At 44.7% G+C, this 21,351-nt stretch overlaps 5 protein-coding genes across 7 annotated transcripts; 3 read left to right on the top strand and 2 right to left on the bottom strand.

Moving 5' to 3' along the window:
* Positions 1–865: 865 nt before the first annotated feature.
* Positions 866–2,163, top strand: LOC128309809 (coiled-coil domain-containing protein 134-like). Its single transcript, XM_053046286.1, has 5 exons — positions 866–914; positions 1,015–1,191; positions 1,347–1,468; positions 1,542–1,979; positions 2,039–2,163. The coding sequence occupies exons 2-4, from the start codon at positions 1,020–1,022 to the stop codon at positions 1,962–1,964; spliced, it is 717 nt and encodes a 238-aa protein (XP_052902246.1). The 5' UTR covers positions 866–914; positions 1,015–1,019; the 3' UTR covers positions 1,965–1,979; positions 2,039–2,163.
* On the bottom strand, positions 1,974–2,729 carry LOC128309810 (nuclear cap-binding protein subunit 2). Its single transcript, XM_053046287.1, has 2 exons — positions 2,598–2,729; positions 1,974–2,509 (listed from the first exon to the last, which is right to left on the bottom strand). Exons 1-2 carry the CDS (start codon positions 2,667–2,669, stop codon positions 2,090–2,092), a joined length of 492 nt encoding a protein of 163 aa, XP_052902247.1. The 5' UTR covers positions 2,670–2,729; the 3' UTR covers positions 1,974–2,089.
* Positions 2,186–11,698, top strand: LOC128309808 (nicalin-1). Of its 3 annotated transcripts, none has more exons than XM_053046284.1 (5): positions 2,186–2,316; positions 9,124–9,341; positions 9,470–9,657; positions 9,877–10,683; positions 10,751–11,698. In XM_053046284.1, exons 2-5 carry the CDS (start codon positions 9,173–9,175, stop codon positions 11,240–11,242), a joined length of 1,656 nt encoding a protein of 551 aa, XP_052902244.1. In that variant the 5' UTR covers positions 2,186–2,316; positions 9,124–9,172; the 3' UTR covers positions 11,243–11,698. The 3 variants fall into 3 exon arrangements, 2 of the variants coding, with proteins under 2 accessions (XP_052902244.1, XP_052902243.1); XM_053046283.1 differs by lacking the exon at positions 2,186–2,316 and adding an exon at positions 8,927–9,064; XR_008288863.1 differs by lacking the exon at positions 2,186–2,316 and having other exon boundaries at positions 8,969–9,341; positions 10,751–11,379; positions 11,431–11,698.
* On the bottom strand, positions 2,976–8,265 carry LOC128298842 (meckelin). The gene is made up of 8 exons (XM_053034640.1): positions 8,040–8,265; positions 7,058–7,848; positions 4,896–5,522; positions 4,541–4,822; positions 4,336–4,482; positions 3,510–4,274; positions 3,348–3,435; positions 2,976–3,274 (listed from the first exon to the last, which is right to left on the bottom strand). Exons 1-8 carry the CDS (start codon positions 8,263–8,265, stop codon positions 3,030–3,032), a joined length of 3,171 nt encoding a protein of 1,056 aa, XP_052890600.1. The 3' UTR covers positions 2,976–3,029.
* An 885-nt stretch (positions 11,699–12,583) lies between the features above and the next one.
* Positions 12,584–17,089, top strand: LOC128310510 (uncharacterized). The gene is made up of 5 exons (XM_053047165.1): positions 12,584–12,603; positions 12,672–15,903; positions 15,994–16,377; positions 16,460–16,550; positions 16,651–17,089. The coding sequence occupies exons 1-5, from the start codon at positions 12,584–12,586 to the stop codon at positions 16,755–16,757; spliced, it is 3,834 nt and encodes a 1,277-aa protein (XP_052903125.1). The 3' UTR covers positions 16,758–17,089.
* Positions 17,090–21,351: the final 4,262 nt, after the last annotated feature.

The following is a 21,351-nucleotide window of genomic DNA, read 5'->3' on the forward strand; positions in this document are numbered from 1 at the left end:
TGCTCAATATCACCGCTTACGGATGGGTTCAGCACAAACAATCATACTTCTTTCACACAATAGCATCACCTTTCTTTAGCTGCGATCGTTATCGTTGGATCACATCATTTGAGCACAAGAAACGTCCCTTTTATGCGCCCTTTCCCTCCTTATGAATCTCTTTCGGAAGGTTTGTTCAAGAAAATCCCACCCACCCATCGAAAGGCACTGTTCTGTTGGAACGATTTTCCAATAAAATATCATTAATTATCATTCGATATCATTAATCATTCGGACGCCTTTCACGACATTGATCCCCGATCTAGCTCGGTTGAAAATGTAAAATGTTTGGTCGATGTTCGACGCTTTCTTCACGCACTATTCAGCAACCGGAAGAGGGCTGGTCCTTTAGCGAGCGTTTATGGATATCGCTGATAGGTCCTTATCGAACAATATATGATGGCACAGTCCGTACTGCTTCGTTTGAGAAATAATTTGCTACCATTTTTGTTGAGAATAATTGACGACTTTGACAGTCGTTCAAGGTTATTCAAGGTTATTAGCAGCGAACTCTTCCTAATTCTGTTGAATTGCAATCGTTAAAAGTTAATGATTGTTATCCACAAATTGTACTACATTCTCGATCTTTTACTCAGTAGCCTTTTTTGTCAGCTAAATAATTTCGGAATACTTATGAAGTTTATGAATTTTCACTGAAGAAGTGAATTTACTACCAGTTGGTCTAGGAATACTAAAAAACATAAAACACCAAATTATAACGTTCGATTTGAATGAAATGAAGTTGGTTTTATTTACAGCAGATGTCGCTTCACATATTATTTTCAAAGATTGTTTCTTCAGCTGTCACGTAGCAGGGTCCAAAAGACATCCTTGGTGTTTTGTTTACCTTCTGCGATTTAAACGCATTTTAACTTGCAAGTGATATTAAAACCGTGAAATAGAATTACCAAGCGATTTTTTTAAAACTTTCAACATCCAACGCATTAAACAGTAATCGATTTTATTCCTTCATAGTAACAATGTCTTCCAAAACACATTCATCGATGGAGTGTTTGTTTATTCTCTTGTTAACCTCAACCTTCGCCGGGTTATCAGATTTGCGTACAAATACGTTCCCAATTCTCGTCGATGCTAAAGATGTAGAGAAAGTCCCAGAACTTGATCTCTCCAAGATGATCAACGAGAATGTGTGTATCCTTTTCAAAACATAAACCCTTTCTTTACGACGAACGTAAGTGCTTTTACAGCCAAAGCGACACGTCAGTGCTTTTCGTCCACGCGTTATCTATCCAATTCAGCTTATCGTATAGCAACGATTGGTTTATCCTTAATAAGCTTGATTAAAGATTCGAAAATATTCGTCCGCAAACGTGAAGAACACAAACTACTGGTAAAGCATCTTCAATCCATCGACGATTATGGGAAACGTTACAAGCTGATGAAAATAGGAATTGATGAAATCATTCGCGTAAGTTATGAAGTTCATTGCATATGAAGTATCCCTAAATGAGTGACTAATACAGTATGCATACTGATTGTAGATAATCCGTGAGGAAGGAGGTAAACTGCGTGGGAACAACATCACCTCGGAGTCGGAGTTTCCCAAACTTCAGGAACTGATCAATGCGCTCGCTCAGTTCCTCGAGAATACATGTCTATTCGGTGAAATGGTGTTACACTTTCCCGATATGTCCTATCGCATACTAAAGACTGTTTCCGATTGGCGCACTCTAATGACAGACGCCCTCAACTACAGCAAAGCGTTCGTACAAATTCTGGATGAAAAATCCATCGAATTGCTCAGCTTGCTCAATCAAGAGATCAACGAAGACCAGCGAACATCAGATTACGTCAATCCATATCGGGAAACTGTTCCATCGACCGAATCTTCGAAGGACAAGCAAAAGAAAAAATCCAAACCGAAAAAAGGACCAGCACTTTCCCCAGCGAAGACAGAATTATAACGCACATCATTTCCGGTTGTAGAAAATGATTTCATTCGCTTAATTATACGCTTATGAGAAATTTACATTTATAGATTAGTTATCCTAACCCCGGTCGTGTTTCCATGCTGATGCCGACACGATCTCTATTCGCGCATTGAAGGAGCGCCCAGTTGGCCCATCTGTACCATCTTGCCGTAACCACCTCGACCCAAATCGTGATCCTGCCGGTATTCGTCACGCACCTGTCCTCCCGTTTTTCCCCGCCCATACTGACGGCCTTCGATGAACCCAGCATCCCAGTCGACACGCACGATCCGATCGTCCAGCCGTGTACCGTTGATGTATCGCATCGCACTCTCCGCATCTAACCGTGAGTAATACTCCACAAAGCAAAATCCACACGGTGTTTTCTTGAATTTATCCAGCCCCATAATGATACGCCGCACATCTCCACACCGAGAAAAGAGCTCATGAATCTGTTCTTCGGTGGTGTAGAACGAAAGGTTACCCACGTACAGTGTGCAGGAAAGTCGCAAAAGTTTTTCCTGTTCGTGGCGCGAGCCCTACAAGTGCAGAATGCAAGAGTAAACATTTACCTATAACTCAACCGAATGCTTCGGCTTCCATCGGCCGCATGGGAATGAATGTTACCTTGAAATGCTGGTCGCGATATTTACTCAACGATACCGATGGTGTATGAACGGACTGGATTTGAGAAGACATTTTTGAATGCTTTTAACTTTTGGGGTAAAATTCACAGCGCACCAAACAACGCCGCTAGCGAAACAAAACAAACTCATCTTGACAGCTCCCCACAGCGATTGTGAAATGTCATTAGTGGAAGTAGCGCTCTCTATATCTCAAAATAGCAACCAACTGTTCATAACATTGCCTGCAGAGTGTGAAGAAAACATCGATTCATTTGAAATGATGGAAATTTAAAAACAGAGTGTTCTAGTGCTTTTGCATACTTACCGCACAATCCAGAATACTCGGAATGAAAACAATGCATATGCATTTTTAAATCGATACTTTATTGAAAAGGCATGAATCTATCATGAAACCCACTCCATCAACACTCCATTATATTAAAAATCGTTTATCGATCAACGTTTTCTTGGCGAGATTATTCTTCAGCACATAATTCATGATCATCTCGAAACACTTGTAAACGATGCCGATGACAACGATGGCCAGCAGATAATTTCCGGTCAGCAGCACAACGCAACAGAACAGCAACAACTCAACCTGGAAGAAAATGCCCTCATTGCCGTTAAAGAGGATTTGGTCGAACGAATGGCCGTTGTCGATGTAGAACACTCCTTTATCTGTTGATGGAAGAAATGATGAAAAGATGCGCGACGCTTCACAACATGCACACAAGCAGACTATTTCACTTACTTTCCGTAATGTAGCTCTGGAATTCGCAGTTTAAAATGTTCTCCAGAATGCTGCGCTCTTGAATGATGTAGTCAAGATCCTTCAGCGCCTGTTGCAAAGAGGAATACAGAAAGGAAGCTTGAAATGGTTTCATGAGAATCCTATACTTCAGCCAAGCCTTACGTGATCAACAAACGCAGCAAAAAAGCGATTCACGTTGTAGTACGTCAGAATGGTCCGTTCGAAATTGTATTCCAGCCGGCCCCCACCAGGGCTGGTAAATACCTCGCTAGTGCTCATCTTGGCACTTCCAATCAGTTGCGGCTGGTTGAGATGTTGGTGCGGTCCCAACGAAGACGAATTTCGGAGCGGTGTAATGAGTTTGTCATAGAACAGACGAAGATTTTTTGGCACCAGAATGGAGTACGTTTGTTGTTCGGATCCCGGCAGCAGGCCCCGATTACCGCAGAGATTATCCTCCTCGCGCTTAAACTGCATTATCATGGAGCACATGTCCGTATCGGAGAAACCGTGCGGTGACCGACCGTGTATGTAATAGCCGTACGATTCCATGCTCAGTATGAACACGGATATGTTCGCTATCGATGCGACATCGATGAACTGTTGAATGGCATTTTCTATGAAGCGATCGTGTATTAAGAAATTGTACAACCGTTGGGCGACATACACGGTCGTGTAGATCAATATCCCAACCGCAATCAGGAGCATCTTGTCTGCCTTGCCTAGCAGTTCCTCGTTCCGATGCAGATGCAGATGGAACGCGTTGGAAGCCCAATTTTCGAATCCCAATATCACAAACGCAAGCGCCAGCGAAACGATGTGGGCAAACATGGAAATTTTGCGCTTAGTCGCCAATTCCTGCCATTCGTTCGCGATGAAATAGTTCCGCCAAGCAGAAACGCTATCGTGCGAGTTGGTGGGTTTGGTCTAAAATGAGGTTTTGGAAAATGTACTAAAGAATTTCAGAAGCATTGTCAACACAACTCACATTCGTGCTGGACGCAATGGAAGGTGTGTCCAGCTGGTGCAATCGCTGCCCCATGGTGCCGATGTCAAATATCTTGGGACGCTCCCAGTCGATGAAGAAGATGTCCACGTTAGCCATGTAGAAAAAGACGCGCATCAACTTCAGGAACTGCAGAGTAAAGCAAGACGATTAGTATGTACCTTCTAAACATTATGTCATCTCTCACCTTTAAAGCGAATCCCACGTATATGAACACCTCCACCACGTTCTGAACCTCCAGTGGCAACAGCAGATGAACCGTACTTTGTGTTTTATAGGTGAAAAAGGCATGCAGCACAATAATCGCCAATACGATCAAGAACGCGGTACCGAGATACGATCCAAGGTAGATGACAAAGTTCCAAAATACCTCCATATCGTAGTACACCTTGTTTTGGCGCAGTTTGTAGCAGTAAGATTGAAACACGCTCATCGAGAACGCCAGCAGTACAAATATGGGTAGAAGAATCTGTAAATAAAGATCAAACAGCGCAAGATAAGCAAGTAAACACGCAAGCGACTCAAGAAGGCTAAGTCCTTACCTCCAATAGAGAAGAATAGCTGTATGACTTCGTAAAAGTAACAGTAAACTCGAAATCAATCGTGCTTGTCGATTGTGCAGATTGTGCTGACATATTGAGCAGTGCGTACTCCATTCGCACTAGCGGTATCGAGATCCGATTCGGGTGTTTCCCATGATCGGGATGCAGTTTAAACTCTAGCTCGATCTTCCTTACGTATCGCAGGAAGAAAAATTGATTCTTCATATCCATCTCGCCGTAGAGTTTCGGTTTGTGTAGCTCATTTAGTCCCGATACAGTATCCACGAGCAGAAATCGTTTCACCAGTTGCCATCGGTCCGGTTCTGAGTCACTGTTCTGACTGAAGGCATTCCCGATCAGTATCGGAACCGAACGCATTAGCCGAACTCTCTGCTCGTAGTAGTTTACATACAGCGACCGAAACTCCACCTCCCCAAAGTCCTCCGCGAGTCGATGCACGTTCAGTATACACCTGCGGTGATAATTTTGTCCAAAGCGTATCCGTTGTTCCTGGGTCACGTCGTACCGTTCGCAAAGATTCAGATCGGCAAAGCGCATTTCGCAAAACTGTCGCAAATGGCCATGCAAATCGTAGCTCACCAAGGTGAAATTAAGGGTGTTGTTAAGCTGAAACGATGGTAATCAATCAGGAAGCTTTAGTGCGCGCCCTATCGAGTTATTGCACCAGCCCCCGGCCCGATGCCTGCGGCCAGTAGGTATGTGCAAATAGTTCGTGACGATCCCGGTGGGGCGACATTTGCATGTTCGTGTTTAAGGATATTAGGTTGCAGGCAAAAAATGAGCTACGACACGTAAGGTACCGCGTGAGTGCACTTAAAGGCATAAAAGATTACAGCCGAGATTGAACGACGCAGATAAGCGTGGTGGGCTCAGAAACGAGAGGCTCACACGACGTGGGGTGTTCTTGCTTTTCTTTCTTTCTATTATTGATCGGAAGCAACCATAAGAAGGCTGTTTCGGGAAGCTTAAGTAAAGTTTAAATATGATTTATCTTATATTTAAACAAAATTAGAACGTCCTTTGCGGAACGCCAAACATTGATTGACATATCCGGTACAAACAATCAAATACGCCTGCAACAACGGCATGTTTATGGGCAAATGCAACACCCACTTGCACCCACTGCAAACAAATCTAAGCAACCAATGTCAAATATTTGCGCCTAGTAACCGCTATCCTAGTAACGCATCAACAGTTTTTCCTACACGGGCCAATATGCCACACGACAGCGTGATGAACTCCGATTCGATTGCTGGAACGGTAGGACTCCGGTTTCCTTGAATGATTGAAGTAGCCATATTGTCATACCTTATGAATGGGACACATTTGATTCGATTAAATATTGAAGTGGATCAGTTCGTGGTGACCTTCACTGGTGGTAAAAACATTTACCCTCCATTGAAACAACATTGTCTGGCCACACGGTACGGAATCACGCACTGTTATTAGGTTGCACTTGACCGATAATGCATTAAAATGACCGCATGAAGATTGTTGAAAATTACTGAGGTAACATTAAATAATTCACTTCCTATCATCTGCATGCTAATATGAGTGAAGTAGAGCTATGCTTCTAAACAATAATCCCAACAAGTGGGTCAATATGGGCCAGAAGTTTCTTAACCCCCGGTGCAAAAATCTGTGTTAATCCTGTTTTCCAGGACATGCTCCACTCTATAAATTCTCTTCACGACCCGGTTCCAAAAAAAGAACCGTCTCGTTTTCCACCCTTTTCTGGGCTGGGTCTTGTTTTGACCCACTTCAAACACCAATTGGCTTGAAAAACAGGAGTGAGAGAGGGAGGCGTTATCGTTAAAATTAATCGTAGCGCATACATTATCGCCCGCAACACTTTTTCTTTCGCTAATGAGTAGCATGAGTTCGTCCCCAAAACTTATGTCGTTGGCTATGTTGTCCGATGTCCGCTTTATGTTTAGGTCCACGCAAAAGGTCACGCAACCGACGCGAGTCGCATAGTATGCTCAGGAAAAGATTATTAAAAGCACTATTGATCGTGCTTGTTTTTGGTTCTTCCAAACCGGAAATAGTGGAGGTTTTTTTCATTTTCCTCCATTTTGCAAAGAGACTTCGTGTCGCTTAAGTAATGATAACCAACCGTAAAAATAGGTACAGCAAATTACCTGGTTTGTAGCATCGCTGTCGTAGCTGAAGTCCAAATATTTCTCCAGTAACTCACTGACGTACTTTCCACGCCGGTAAAACAATCCCGGTCGAACGACATCGGGTCCCAGGTTGGGCAAGGATCCTCCAGTACCCCCTGCTCCATCACCGGCCAAATAGCTCTGGCTGGCACTAATGACACTAGGCACACTACCAGCACTCTCTGCTCCGTTAGCACCCAGCGCGGCCAGGTCGTACGTTTGATAAGTGTAGAAAATGGCACACGGTGAATGCCGCTCCAGGTTGTAGAAGCTAAGGACGCACAGATTCGCCAACTGCTGACAATGTCGCACGCTTCGCATCACATGACAGAACACTATTAAGTACTTCACATTTTTGTACACGTTCACATTCTGCCGGTTCTGGTGCAGGAAACGATTCAGGCTAAAGGCTGGAAAGTGCTGTACGTCGCGTAGCAGTGACAGCGGTATGCAAAAATTATGAGCACCGCGCGGATCACCGGGCCATCCATCGTGCTCGATGTACAGCACGTTGGCCTTTAGGTCACACTCGCAAACCGAACGTTCACTGCCGGGCGGAAAGGTACGGCGCCGTTGGTAGACGCTTCTGGTGGATTTCGTCGTATTGACGATGCCTACTTGGATCGTCTTGCAGTAGTTGACCGTATCGAACCGTTCGCCGGTGGGAAACTGGGCAAAGAAGTCACTCACATTTTGGCAAACTGGCCGCTGAAGGACACTGTCATGGTCACGAATTGCCACCGCTTGTTCGTTGCACGTGCAGGACAGTTCTGGAAGATGGGCGGAAAAGGAGGTTGAGTTTCTATTCTCGATCTGTATGCATATAAATGCTTCCTTCTATAGAATGAAGTTTAGAATGGTGCAGTGCTCCGGTGGATTTATACGATATTTGTTTAATCGATACTAGGTCGCTTAGTTCAACATTTTAAACCACTGACTGAAAGTTCCCGAGAATACTTACTGTCTTTAGCGGGGATTAGGTGCAGTCCATCATCACACAGACTGCACTTGAAGGCATATAGGTCGTAGTACTCGTTGGACCGACAGTCATCGGGCGTGGCGTACAATTGCACATCATTCGAATTGTAAAAGTCGGCATTTGCAAGGACGACAATATCACTAACCGTGAGTGTTAGCAACAGAAGCACATTTTTGATAATTAAACATCTACAAATAGGCAAATCCATCTTGCAAAGGCGTTCGGGGCGTTCTCCTATTTTGCATTGTCCGACCCCTACACTTCACGACACTTTCACTTTCACTCGTATCCCTAGGGTTGGTCCAAACAGTTCGAGAGCGGAACCGCGGAACGTATTGACCCGCAGGAACTTTATGCTAGACTGCATCGTACCAGGCCACTAGAAGGACTTGCCAGGTGGAAATGTAAACATGGAAACATTTGTTTAGCAGGCATCACCAAGGTAACGGACCATGGTGTACAAATACAACGACAGACATAACCACAAACAAACGTACGGCTGCAACAGATGAAGCCATGGTATTATAGTAGTTTGATTTGATTTTGCTTAGGAATATTTTTGCATTTTATTGGAATAGGAAATACAGAACAAAATAAACTAGTTGATGCTCTTGCGAATTCTTATATTAAAGTTAGTTATAGTTTTATCAAAGTTCCCAAGAGCTTCACATCCCATCCCATTTTCTCGAGGCTAAGTTTCGTTGTATAGTTTGCCAATATAAATGTAGCCGTTATCATTAAACATTTATCTGCACGGGACGATGTTTTGCATTTTTGAAACGGTCATTTCGAAATGATGTCGGTGATCACGGTTGTCATAGCACCGCTGTCACCCTATTGACGTTTTGGTTCCCCGTTTCATTTTTTCCCATTCCAATCGGTTTTCATTTGTATGGCCAATTTATACTTCAGTTCTCCTCTCGGCACGGGGTTTCTTTCGAACTTTCTTTACTGAAAACGCAAAACAACCGGCCGCATTTGACTTCCAACGTTTTCCGCGAGCGCAGGTTTCTGCTGTGCCGTCCTGTATCGTTTGCCACTCGATTCTAATTAGTGCCGAATATAGTTTTCTTTCCCGGAGGTAACCGCGCAAGAAGTTACGACACTGAGGAAAGATGTTCGAAGAAGCGGATAACTTTGCGGATCTGTTCCGCGGTGGACTGCCGTACTATCTGTTGATCACGCTTCCAATATTGATAATTTGTTCGTCTAATCCGGTGCTGGCTGCGAGCGAGTTTGGCGTCCAGCGGATGTCACAGTACGATGTTCACGGTGCCGCTTACGGTATGTAGGCATTCTCCCTATTTCGGTGCTAATACCCGGTTGAGGTTAAGGGAGTTAGGGAAAGTGGATAAATATTTGATTAAAGGTCTAGCTGTTAATCTGGTGTATGTATGCTTGTTTTGCTTTAGGTTGTCGCGCGTCGGCCTTGAATTTGGAAGCCAAATCCTTGTACACCTGGCAGACTTCCCGGCATTGTGTATTGACCCGGTTGCAGGATATGACTATCGACCATTTTCGAGAAATCCGCGCTAAGGCAGGTGGTCTTGTGGTTCTGCTGCCGGAAGATACAGCCGCACTGAGCCTGGAGGACAAGCAGGTAAAAATCGTACTGCGCTGAACTTTATTATCGTTCTTTAAGAAAATCCACCTAAACCAATTAGCCGTGTACTGGAAGCACTTTCACTTCGTGCACTAATTCAATTACAGGACGCTGAATTGATTTTTTTTGTTTGCAAGAGAACGGACAGGCCGTATAACTAACGCTTATATTAAGCAGCTTTCACATTGATTTACTGATACGATTTACCATTCGCAGCACATTCACCTGCTGGAGCAAGCGATGATGGTGCAAGATGTCCCAATTCCGGTGTACTTTTCCAAGTACGATGGCAAACTAAACGGTATCATTGATGAAGTAACGCGTACTACCGTGCGCAACCCAAAGCAGAGCACTCAGAATCGTGAATCCGCTTTCAGCGAAATATTCGGTTCAATATCCGCCAACGGGTACCAGATCGTGGTATCCGGTGCTTCTCACACTGCCAACAAACAGTCGAAGATACCGATCATTCAGGGTGAGCTGGCGCCAATGAAGCCCAGCAAAACGCTGGATGGCGATAATAAGCTACCGCTAATCATTGTAACGGCGCATCTCGACACGTTCGGGCTGACAAACTCCCGACAAAGCAATGCGGATGTGGCCGTGCTGTTGACGTTGGTAGAACTTTTTAGCAAGCTACATGCTAGCATCCCGAAATATCGGCTCATATTTCTGGTGTCCGAATCGGGCCTATTGCTCAACTTCCAGGGCATGAAGAAGTGGCTCGATTCGAACTTGGACGAAAATGTGCAGATACAACATGCGGAATTCGTCGTTTGTCTCGACACGATCGGCAAACTGTTGGCGAACGAAAATATCTACATGCATGTGTCCAAACCTCCGAAGGAGGGTACCTCGATGAGCGGCTTCTACAAGACGCTCCGGACCGTTGCCCAGCGGTATGGAAATGTGAGCGTTGAGGGAGTGCACAAAAAGATCAATCTGGCTGACACGCTGCTGGCTTGGGAACACGAACGATTTAGTATGAAGCGTATGCCAGCATTTACCCTGTCGAATGTGAAGGTTAGTAGTGAAATTCCTCGAATATATGTGCAGTAGTGCTGACAAGTATCGCTTCGCTTTCTTTCAGAGCCATAAAGATCCAATGCGAAACACCATCTTCGATGATGATACAGTGGAGGAGCAGTTGGATGCACTGGAACGAAATGTAAAAATTATTGCCGAGGCACTAGCAAGTCACATCTACAACGTGCCCGCCGAAGACGGGGCGGCTGGAGAAATATTCACCGGCTCCATGGCAATCAGTCGGGAACAAATTAAGCCCTGGCTGCACATTCGCTCGACGCAGCAGAACAACGATCTGAAGTATGCGTTCGAAAAGTACCTGCGCAATGTAAAGATAACGTACGAGAAGCCGGATGCTCGCGAACCCGATTTTATGCTGTACGACGATCGCGATGCCCTGCTGAACATTTACAACGTAAAGCCGGCCGTTTTCGATCTCTTCCTTACCTTCATGATTGCTGCCTATCTATCGGCGGTCTACTTTGCCATCTTCCACTTTCCGAGACTGTACGGTGCGGTGTGCCGCATGACGGTAGCTAAAACCAAAGTAAACTAAAACCGAGGATGAGGGTTAATGGACGCCGTTAGCATTAGCGGGTAGCGTGTAGCATGTAGACTACATTGTTTTGTTTCCGTTTTCACTCCTGTTGAAACTCAATTGCATAAGCATTTCGTATCGAACCGTTCATTTAGGTAAGTGAAAATGTTATTTTATTTGCTTCACCCAAAACTCTTTCCTTTCAGTGCAATGTCATTTATCATTTCGTTTGGCGCTGACTGCATAAGTAACCATTATTCAGTTTGTTACCCAGTACTACGCTAGTCGGTAGAACGTTCAGTACATCAAAATCTGTTTTGTGGATAAGTTTGCATTTTTCTGTCTGTCCCGCTGGTGGGTGTTTCGTTCGAATTAAGCACATCTCTTCGTACCGAAGATTAGCTTTGAATGGCCAACATCACGCAGAAATGCGAAAACCGAGCAAATACAAATAAATCCATCTAATTGCCAGTAGTCTGTGCGTTTCGACTGTATAGGAAGAATATTCTATTGCACACAATGAGGTGTGTTTTTTCGTTGTACGATCTTTTCATGCAATCTAATGAGAATTTACATTGTGGCCTTTGCACACGTACTAGAGCTATAATGGATTTTGACAATCGGTGATTAATCTTTCTGACAAAAAGATTAATCCGATAAATCTTTTAAGAGAAAGATTAGTCAAAGATTAAAATTATACTCAAAATTAATCGTGTCTAGACGTACGGATGAAATAAACACTTCAACCGAAATGTATTTGATTATGGGCCATGATGACGCTTGAAATATTTCACGACCGCGTATATACCCCCTAGTTCAAACTAATGTTTACATTGCGAAAGGCTAAAACTCTTGAAATAGGGGCATTCGGGGGCTGATTTTAAATATATTACTGTAAAACTTATCCAAAACTCAGACTTAATGTGAATGTGACAAACATAGCTTCCAATGTTCATTATTATAACAAAATATAGAAAACTGCTTTTGCTTTTCGATCAACCGTATTGACCGCGTTTGACATCTGCCCACCCCAGTCACGTCAGTTTGCATTTTCGTAACGACAATTTCGTAGCGACAACGAACACAGATAGCAAAGCAACGCCAAATGTTTGGTTCGCTTGTGTTTATTCCAGTAAAGTGAGAAAAGAACGGGCGCGATTAGAACAGATCTAGTTTTCATGGCTTAAAATCAAGCGCTTGACGTTCGTAGCTGCGGAAAACGTGCACAAAGCCTAATACGGACGCAATAATAGGGTATTATTTCAGCAAACGATACCGAAACTGGAAGAGCTGCCTTGGGAGAGGTAGCGCTTGTTTAGGTCAAATTCTGTCACGAGTTTATGAAAACCAAGAGAAACCATGGCTACTGATATTAACGAGTAAGTACATTCAATCTTCAACATTATTTTCTCGATTGCTTTGTTAACTTGCACCATTTTACAACTAGTCGTCCTATGTTTCGGATATCCGATGTGGAGGAGCTTATACGCCAGACTGGCATGGATAGTTCGGATACTGGAGAGAAAATAGTGGACTATTTCAAAAATAAACGAGCAGCATTACAAAGTAGAGCCCGCCTCTACGACGGTTCGGACAATTCCATCAACTTTAGGTTGGATAACTTGCAACCGGTTCAATTACCACAGACGAATAGTCACCTTCCGAGAGAATCCTCGCCGGTGCCTAGTTCGAATGTTACAGAAGCTGCCGGCATCGCCCTGATCAAACCGCTTTCTGAACTGTCTGTGGCTGTGAACAGAGTGCCATCGTTTATGAGTCCCGGTGGTGTGACGGCCACTTCGCCATCACAAATTCCTCGAAATCCACCAACAAACATCATAACTAGCCCTACTGGTAGAAGCACGGTCCATGTAAGCCCGATATTATCTTGTCCCAAATTACACAGCGATAGGACAAACCTTCAAAAACAACTCCTATTGCAGCAATATAAACGAAAAAATCAAATGAAATGCGAAGCTATTCGAAGTGCCTCCCAACTGGCATCGAGCACACCGATTGCAGGTGAACCCTCGGAGCGAAGGGGCAATAACTTGCTGGACATCAGAGAAACGATCTCTCCTATCCACGAAGACCAAGAACATGGTACACCACAACGCATACTGCGGTCGCCAAATGCGAAACGGAGCACCGCACCGCACCGCATAAATACACCGGTACCTGCTACTCAGGATGTGCCCGATGGAATGGACCAAGACTATCGCGAGAACACTCCTCCGCGGGATGATAACCATGCAGTTGTTGTACCAGAAACACCAAGCCCTGTGCGCCGTTCACCTCGAGCCCCGAGCACACCTTTGAGTGGTCTATCGTTGCAGCATCGTCCACATCTATACGCTGCAATCGCCGGCCAAGCTAGGCTGATCGAGAATCATGTTCCAACCCCACGCAGGAGCATTCTAAAGAATTCAGATAAAAGCTTTTCTTCTGGAAATCGTGTGAGTTTTTCAGAGAATTTGATTGCAGTTCGTTCGATGACACCGGCTGGCTCGTCGAATGATTCGCAGATTACGTCGGACGAAAGCGACGAACAAGACAGGGAAATGGGTGAACCGAGAAGGAAAAAGTTATCTCTACAGCAGAGTAGATCACAAAAATCGAAAGGTAATGTGCAGCTGCAACAGTCTCGGTTTATGATGAATATGGCGGGGAACCAGATTCCGTCAGCAGCTTCTAGATCACCTGATAATGCTATTAGGCCGCTCGAAAATAGTAAGGACAATCAATCGAACAACGACAACTCTTCGATAGAAGTTACGCCACGTCGCACAGTCGAGACAAGTGTCCTGAATGATAATCGAAACGTTCATCTTTCTCGAAGGTTTTTTGCAAACAGTCGATCAAACGCAATGGAATGCATCGAAGAACTGCCACCAGCATCGTCGGGTACAACCAAAAGTAATCGTAATTGTACTAATAGCAACGTAATTAATATGATTATGGAAGATTGGGCGCATCCATCCTCAGAAACCATGGAAGTGGATGATCCGAATGAAAACTGTCGTCCTCAGGTAGCGAATCAAACAATCATTAAGTCACTTGCGATTACTAACATCGAGACACCGCGCACAGTTATGATGGATATTTTCGACCCACCTTCAGCATTTTGCGATGATAGCCAGCAAGGTGATGAATTGGACGGATCGAGAAGCAGCCCTATCGCGGAACAAGTGAGTTCGGACGCACCGGGACTAGATCGATCGGATCCATCGCGTAAGCGGAAACAAAACAGCATCGCCCGGCAAGGCTCGATTGATAAAAACGAATCCGTCGTTGCGCCGAATGCTAAAGGTTCGCTTGTGCCTACATGTGTTGCACAAAGAAGTATCGCACTGGCAGAACGTATAGTGAGTACACACTCACCGAACGATCATATCCCGTTGAATATGATAGAAGCTGTCGACATGATCCACAGCCGTGTCAATTCCGAAATCATTGCAAGCGAGTCGGAAAACGATCGGCGGACCACTCTCAACATGCCAACGAAGCGTCGCACCACCAAATTGAAGTTGGACGCCGATGCAGAAAAATACATCAAAAGTATAGAAGCGGTTTATTCGCAAGACAAGGTCAACAACAAAACCCATAGAAATCGGCGTAAGCTTTTTGCGCAGGAACTGTCCAATGAACAGGATAGTAATTGCGATGAGCCACAACCGTTGCCATCAACGCAAGAAGTAGCTGAACCCACACCACAGCCAGAGAAGAAAAATGGTTATGTGGTAAAACCGTTGTCGGTGGTCGTGCAGCGCTTATCGGCTACTACCTTAAGCATGGCTACAAACTCAATCCGAACACTACGGAATGCGGAACTAGAAAAGGATATCGATGAACAAATCATGGAGGACGTGCAATCTTCTGTTAAAGAACCACAAAACATGCAATGCGAAAAGCTGATCGAAGAACAACATGCAGAGCAGGACGGAATGGAAGATCGTCCGATTTTCGCTCATAGGAAATCGCCACCAGCGCCACGCTCGCCGAGTTGCGAAGATAACCGCCCAGTGGAAGTTGAGAAGACTGCAAAACAAAAATCGAAGCACGAAGTGAAGAACAAAAAGAAACGCACACATCAGAAGCAGAAGGGCCTGGATGAGTCCAATTTAATGATGGATAAATATTTGAAGAATATGTCGAACGAAATTCGGCAGCAAATTGAAAGTGATGCTCCCCGCAGAAGCCATCGTAACAGGCGACTGGCTGCAGAGGTTCTGCGTAACAACCCGGACATTTCCTGTCACACTGCACCGCGGTACGTGATGCCTACGATAAAAGATGTACTAAAATATTGTCAACTTTCAAACATGACCATCACAGCGGGCAACGCTAAGAAAAGGAGCAAAACTTCTAACGCGGCCAAGACGAAGACGGACATGAAAAAACAGAAAGTCGTCCCTCCTGCGACGTCCAGCGCGGAAAGGAAAGAATTAGGAGGCGGCATCGTTCCGAAAAGGGGCAGACCGAGAAAAAATCAACTTCAGAAAGAAACGTTTGATAATGATGGATTTCGCATACCGAACGTTCCGTCCAATCAGATACCGGGAACATCGTCAAACGGCCACAAAGCGACAGATCGTACGACGGAAACGAATTGTTCGTCCAATTCTGGGCTTCGGCAGGGTGTATCTATCGATTCGGGGCTATCATCTGCGGCAACGTTGGTATGTATCTCTCTTCTGCACCGACCGTACATCTTGGTAAGGGGATAGAGGGTATGTTTAAAATGTTTTCTTCTACTCCAAACCATCCAGACCGACGATGTAACAGCAACACCACAGCTAGAGCAACCTTCAACATCGAAAATGTCTTCTAAGCCGAATAAAAAACCAGTTGATGATCCCGCGCCGTCGTGTTCTTCTGCTTCTCCATCGCCCACTGAAATAATGGCGGAAAAGCGCAAAACCCTCGATTGGATGATGATGCTGATGGAAAATCAGCAGAAGCCACCTGTCGCGATTCTACCAATTGTTCAAATCCAAGGCTTTACCCATCTTTCGCTGGAGCACCTGACATTCGAGGAACGGGACGGCATCGAATATTCGTTCTACGTCTATTCTAATGGTGACAATTTCGGCTTTTTGCGATTTCCGCCCGCAACGGAAAAGAAAACCACACGTACAAAGCGTTGTTCACTGGTAAGCCACGGATCGCTTCGATAATAACTCAAAGCGAACGATCGGGCGGTAAATAATGATATATTTGTCTTTTTCTTTATAGAGATTTCTCATTCTTAGTGGATCGTTAAAATTCATCATCAACGAAAGTGTGGTAAATGCTGTGGGAGGTGACTTTTTGATGATACCAATCAGTAAGTACCTTGTTGTCAAACATAAAGAAACGTATTTATTTGTTTGTTTGTTATTATTTTTTGTGTGTTTGTTATTAATTTCCTTTTTTCGATACCACAGGTTCATCTTACCGTATTGTTAATGGACCAGACACCACGCTCATATTTATGATAAAAACAAGTGATTCGACTAATACTAAAGTAACTACGCATGAAAACGGTGGCTAAAAACAACGTGAGTGTTTTTTTCTATTTCATCGATAATTTTGTTAATAAGTTATAGAAAAATGGCTTAAGGTGATCCTGAGGAGTCCTTCACGTACGGGGAGATTGTTGCTTGGTGATGGGTCAGGACTGTTAGGCGCTAGTGTTACGTTTATTAGCAATATCAAAAAGCTTAGGACATACACTATGAATGTAACTATCTTCACTCGTTACAAAATAATCGCCTGTTGTATTTATCCTGTATGGAGGAGATGAATGTTCCCGTTTTATGATCTTTCTTTCTCTCTCCCTCGTTTGATGCTGAAAATTCAATAAATTGCATTGCATGAAGTATTCACTGGAGAAAAGCCGTCAATATTTGTTATCAAAATAGTTTATCACCCTCAGCTAAATATGCTTACGTGTGGATCGATTAACTCTACCATAGCTTTAATAATGAAAAAACGCCGCACGTGCTCAACCGGTACAACTGTCTCTTAATGTAGGCCATCGAACCGTCGACCGATGTACGCACAATGCCACCTGCTACACATCAAACTCCCTTAGACGCCCCGCTAAACGAAACGAACGGTGGAAATGCTGCCACCTTACATAATGTCTGCATGTCAGGTTAGACACGTGTGGCGTACCGTTTGCCGTTGTACCGCTGGCACACCCGCGTTGACCCACTTTTTCTCCATTCCCACCATGAGAGAGTTGTTGATTTCCGTTCGTTTGTTGTTTGTTTTTCTTCCGGCGCCCACGCGCTCGTTTGGAGTTCGTTCCTTTAGTGCGCGTCTAGCAGTTGGGTGGTTGGACATGGGGGTTTGGGGTTGATGGAGCGCTACGTGCAAAGAGACACGGCGCGAAGAACGTCACACGTGGGAGATTTATCTATTTGAGGGAAAAATGGATTATGCTTGAAGATGTTAGTGTTTGATGAAACAAATCCAATGTACCAATTATAGTTCGGTTCACGTTCATGTCCGACACTGAAGTGAAAATAACGCGTTAAATCAAACCGCATGGAAGTATGTAGACACATTGTAACCTTATAGGACGATTGCACTGGTTTGATATGTACTGGGAAATGGTTGCCGGTTTTTAAACACGATTTGCCCGCCCTTTTAATCATTTGTCACGAGTTTATAAAGGCATGATCACGTGGTTAGCAGCAGCAAGAAAGTTGTCGATGCACAACGGCACATCGATAGCAACCTGTAACTTTACACCTATGCCACCTTTCCTAACCCATTCCCCGAAGCCCTGGTGCCCAACACATTATGGCTTTGGCTTTCGTAGAGTTGGGTCGGTTGCCGGGATCATTAGTGTCGGATGTCTTCGTCCAGGACAGTTTAGTAACTGGCGTGCCATTGGATCCCTCGGGGCAGTCGCGTGGCATTAACGGTGCAAAAAAGGGGTCGCTCGTTGAACGAACGTACCGGCGGGCGATGTGAAACTGGCCACCGGCAATGTGTCGAAATGTGAGCATGTTCCCGACAAAAAGCCTGCCGTTACACGTGCTTTTGCGGGGACGGTACTGTACTGCTTCTGAGTTGTTTTTTTACGCGGCTATGCCGAAGAACAATACAAAAGACTAGCACATCTCATGTTACAAGCAGGTGAACGGAATGAATAATTGGGAACCGAACATTTCCGGGACGGTCGTTTAATGAGTTGCTCAAAACGACCGTCAAAGCTAAATTTATTTTGTAGTTGCCGAATGAAAAACAAAAACATAATAGAGAAACAGTAGAGAGTTATTTCCGTTCTGAAATCTATTACTAATATTAGGCGTACCAGAGAGTGGATGGTCACGTTCATCATTTCTATTCCTTTCTATCGGTACTTATCGAGTGTGTGACCACGGTCGGGTTAGGATTTCCTTATCGCAACAAAAACATGCAACATTTATGAAATGTAAAATAGCAGCCACAGCCCCGCAGCTGTTTGGCGCAACTTAAAAGGCGCAACACACAACTCACTAGCATTTTCACGTTTTTGCAGACAGGCCTTCATCGTCGGCTCAACGTGATATCGTTCAGGATCGGGTAGAGCGGCTCATGATTTATGAATGATATGTTTTGTTTCCAGCTGTCCCCAGATCTGATAGAGGTTCCAGAAAAACGTGACAAGTAGAATAAGAACGTAAAGGTGACGCGAAATGCGCTTGATTTGATGGTCATACGCAAAAAACGGCAACCCGCTATCCCAGCCTTAAGGCATGGAAAATGTTGAGAAAACCATGTGTTTCCCAGGAAAATGTGATTGAGCTCGGTTGTGGCAAGCTTCCAAGAACGGCGTAGTACATTGTGCCAAGGTAATGTGTTCTGAGAAACCCGAGGTACGGAGGTAATTTGTCCAGATTGTTAAGAACCTAATAAGATACCTAATCCAACATGCTCTGGTGTATGTGACCGTACGATCTACATCAACAGGACATGTTGTTGCCTTTTGCGAGTTGATAATCTTCCAGTTACCTGGATTTACCTGGTGTCCATAGAGAATTATATCCCATCTCGTAACATCGTCTCGTCCAAGCGAAGAATATTCAACAGCTTCGAGCGAACAATGCTGACGTAATAGTTTTCCAAAATTACACACATCGTGTACACCACGTGGGCCAACCGACAGTTGTCGCTATACTTAACAGTGATCGGAACAGCGACCAAATGCTGAATTGTAAATTCCATCAACTAAAAATACATTACAGTTGAGAAGAGCACAACATTTGCACATGCACATCTTTCCCGGCAGCGGTACGAGCGTATGTATTATTACGCCGTTCGGACAGATCCAATTCCGGTCCGCGGGCGAGCCGGGACTGGTGATAGCAAAACATGCTACATAATTCACCATGCACACGGCAAACCACGCTGCGCTAAGGATTCTATCGGTGGAACGAATGGAACCAAGAGTGTCACTGGTGTGTGGCGATGGCTGATGAAAGGTGGCCGATTAGTAAAGCCGTGTCGTGAGCACGTGTTCTGGCAGCCTTCCCCGTGACTCACGATGGGAATGGCAATGGCAAACGCTGGGGAGGATGGAAAATGTGACACCGGGCAGTGTTTGGGTGTAACCACACCGATGAGCGCATTGTGCATGAATTTCGCGGAAAATCTGCTCGCCTAGCAGAGTTCTAGGCGTGCGAGAACGCTTTACAATTATGGCCGGAAGTAGTTGAATTGCATGGGGTGTAAAAAACCAGGTAAGCATGTACATGTCATTTAAACGTTTGAAGTTTTTGTATGTTTCACACTGTTGGAAAAAGGACAAAAGAGAGGAATTTGCTCCGTTTTTAATTTCGTGCTATCAAGGTTTCCAAATCATGTCCGAAGTGATCTTAAGCTTTTGCTGCAAAATTTACAACCGAATATTAAAGCACTTACACAAGAAAAACTCGCACTAACTGCATAATTTATTCTTAAATTGCATACCAACACAAACGTGTTTGACACCCTTGAAGCCCTTTTAGAAGAGGTAGGAAAGGAAGAGCGAAGGGGCCGTGCGGGTGCCAGTTGGCTCTCACTCTCTCTCACTGTTCATTCTCTCGCGACAGCGCGCTCTCGCACAACGGGATTGCGTTTCTATCACAGCTGTTTTCGGATGTGAATAGAAACGCAACGTACAACAGTTTTATGTTATTTGATGCACATTTTCTAGTGCATCGATTAAAATTGTATTCTAATTCACATAAGGACATAATTAAAAACGTTTACCGCATACAAACGCACTTTTCCACTGCACTTCGAAGCGGCGCCTTTTTCCGGAAAGCGCGCCAACACACGAAACTGTTCATGCTGAGCGAGAAGGCACGAAAAACAGTGGGACGTACGACAGGGACAGCAGTAATGTTTCAGTGAGCGACCGTCAGTGCGTCGGACCAAACGGGGTGAAACGCAGCTAAACTAGGGGTTGCGGGGTAAAAATTGCTACTTGGGAACAGCATTAGATGCGTGTAATGTTGCTTTTGTGTTCAGAACAGCAGGAGAAACGCTACGCGTCTGACGTGTACGGTGCACAGTCGTCCGAGAGTACATTTTCACATCCGTTTTCCGTGGAACTATTAGTCCAGTGAGTTTGCAGTAAAAATACCATCCAGTCCAGACAAGTGTGGAACGAAATCAGCATCGACGCAGACAGTGCGTTGGTGTACATTATTCCGGAGAAGCAGAAGAAAAAAGCGCAGAATATCGACTGCGCGTTCGCCCGGTAGTTGTGAATTTGGGGGTGTTGTTTCTGGTGTCTGGTGCTTGAGTGAGGAATTTTGGAGCCAGCAATTAGCACGTTCACTGGTCGGGCAGCTGCGTAACAACACGCCGAACCGAACGGGTTCTTTCACGCTTTTCGACCATCAAGCAGGCGTTGGACACTAAAGCGAAGAGTAACAATCCACCCAGAGGAGAAGAAGTGCGTGTAGCACTGCGCGACGACGGTGTCGCGGTGCATTTGATGTTTTCCGTCGCTTGCTTTGTTATTCGTGTGTGGTTTCGGTGAATAATTTGGAAGAGTGCAGCAGGGAAGCCTTTGTGTGTGTGTGTGTGTGTGCTACGCCTTTTTTTAGCATAGCCTTCTTTTCGTGTCTTTAAAACCTGCCCACACCAAGTGTATCGTGTGG

The sequence above is a fragment of the Anopheles moucheti genome, chromosome 2 (assembly GCF_943734755.1).
Source record: "Anopheles moucheti chromosome 2, idAnoMoucSN_F20_07, whole genome shotgun sequence".
NCBI lineage: Eukaryota > Metazoa > Arthropoda > Insecta > Diptera > Culicidae > Anopheles > Anopheles moucheti.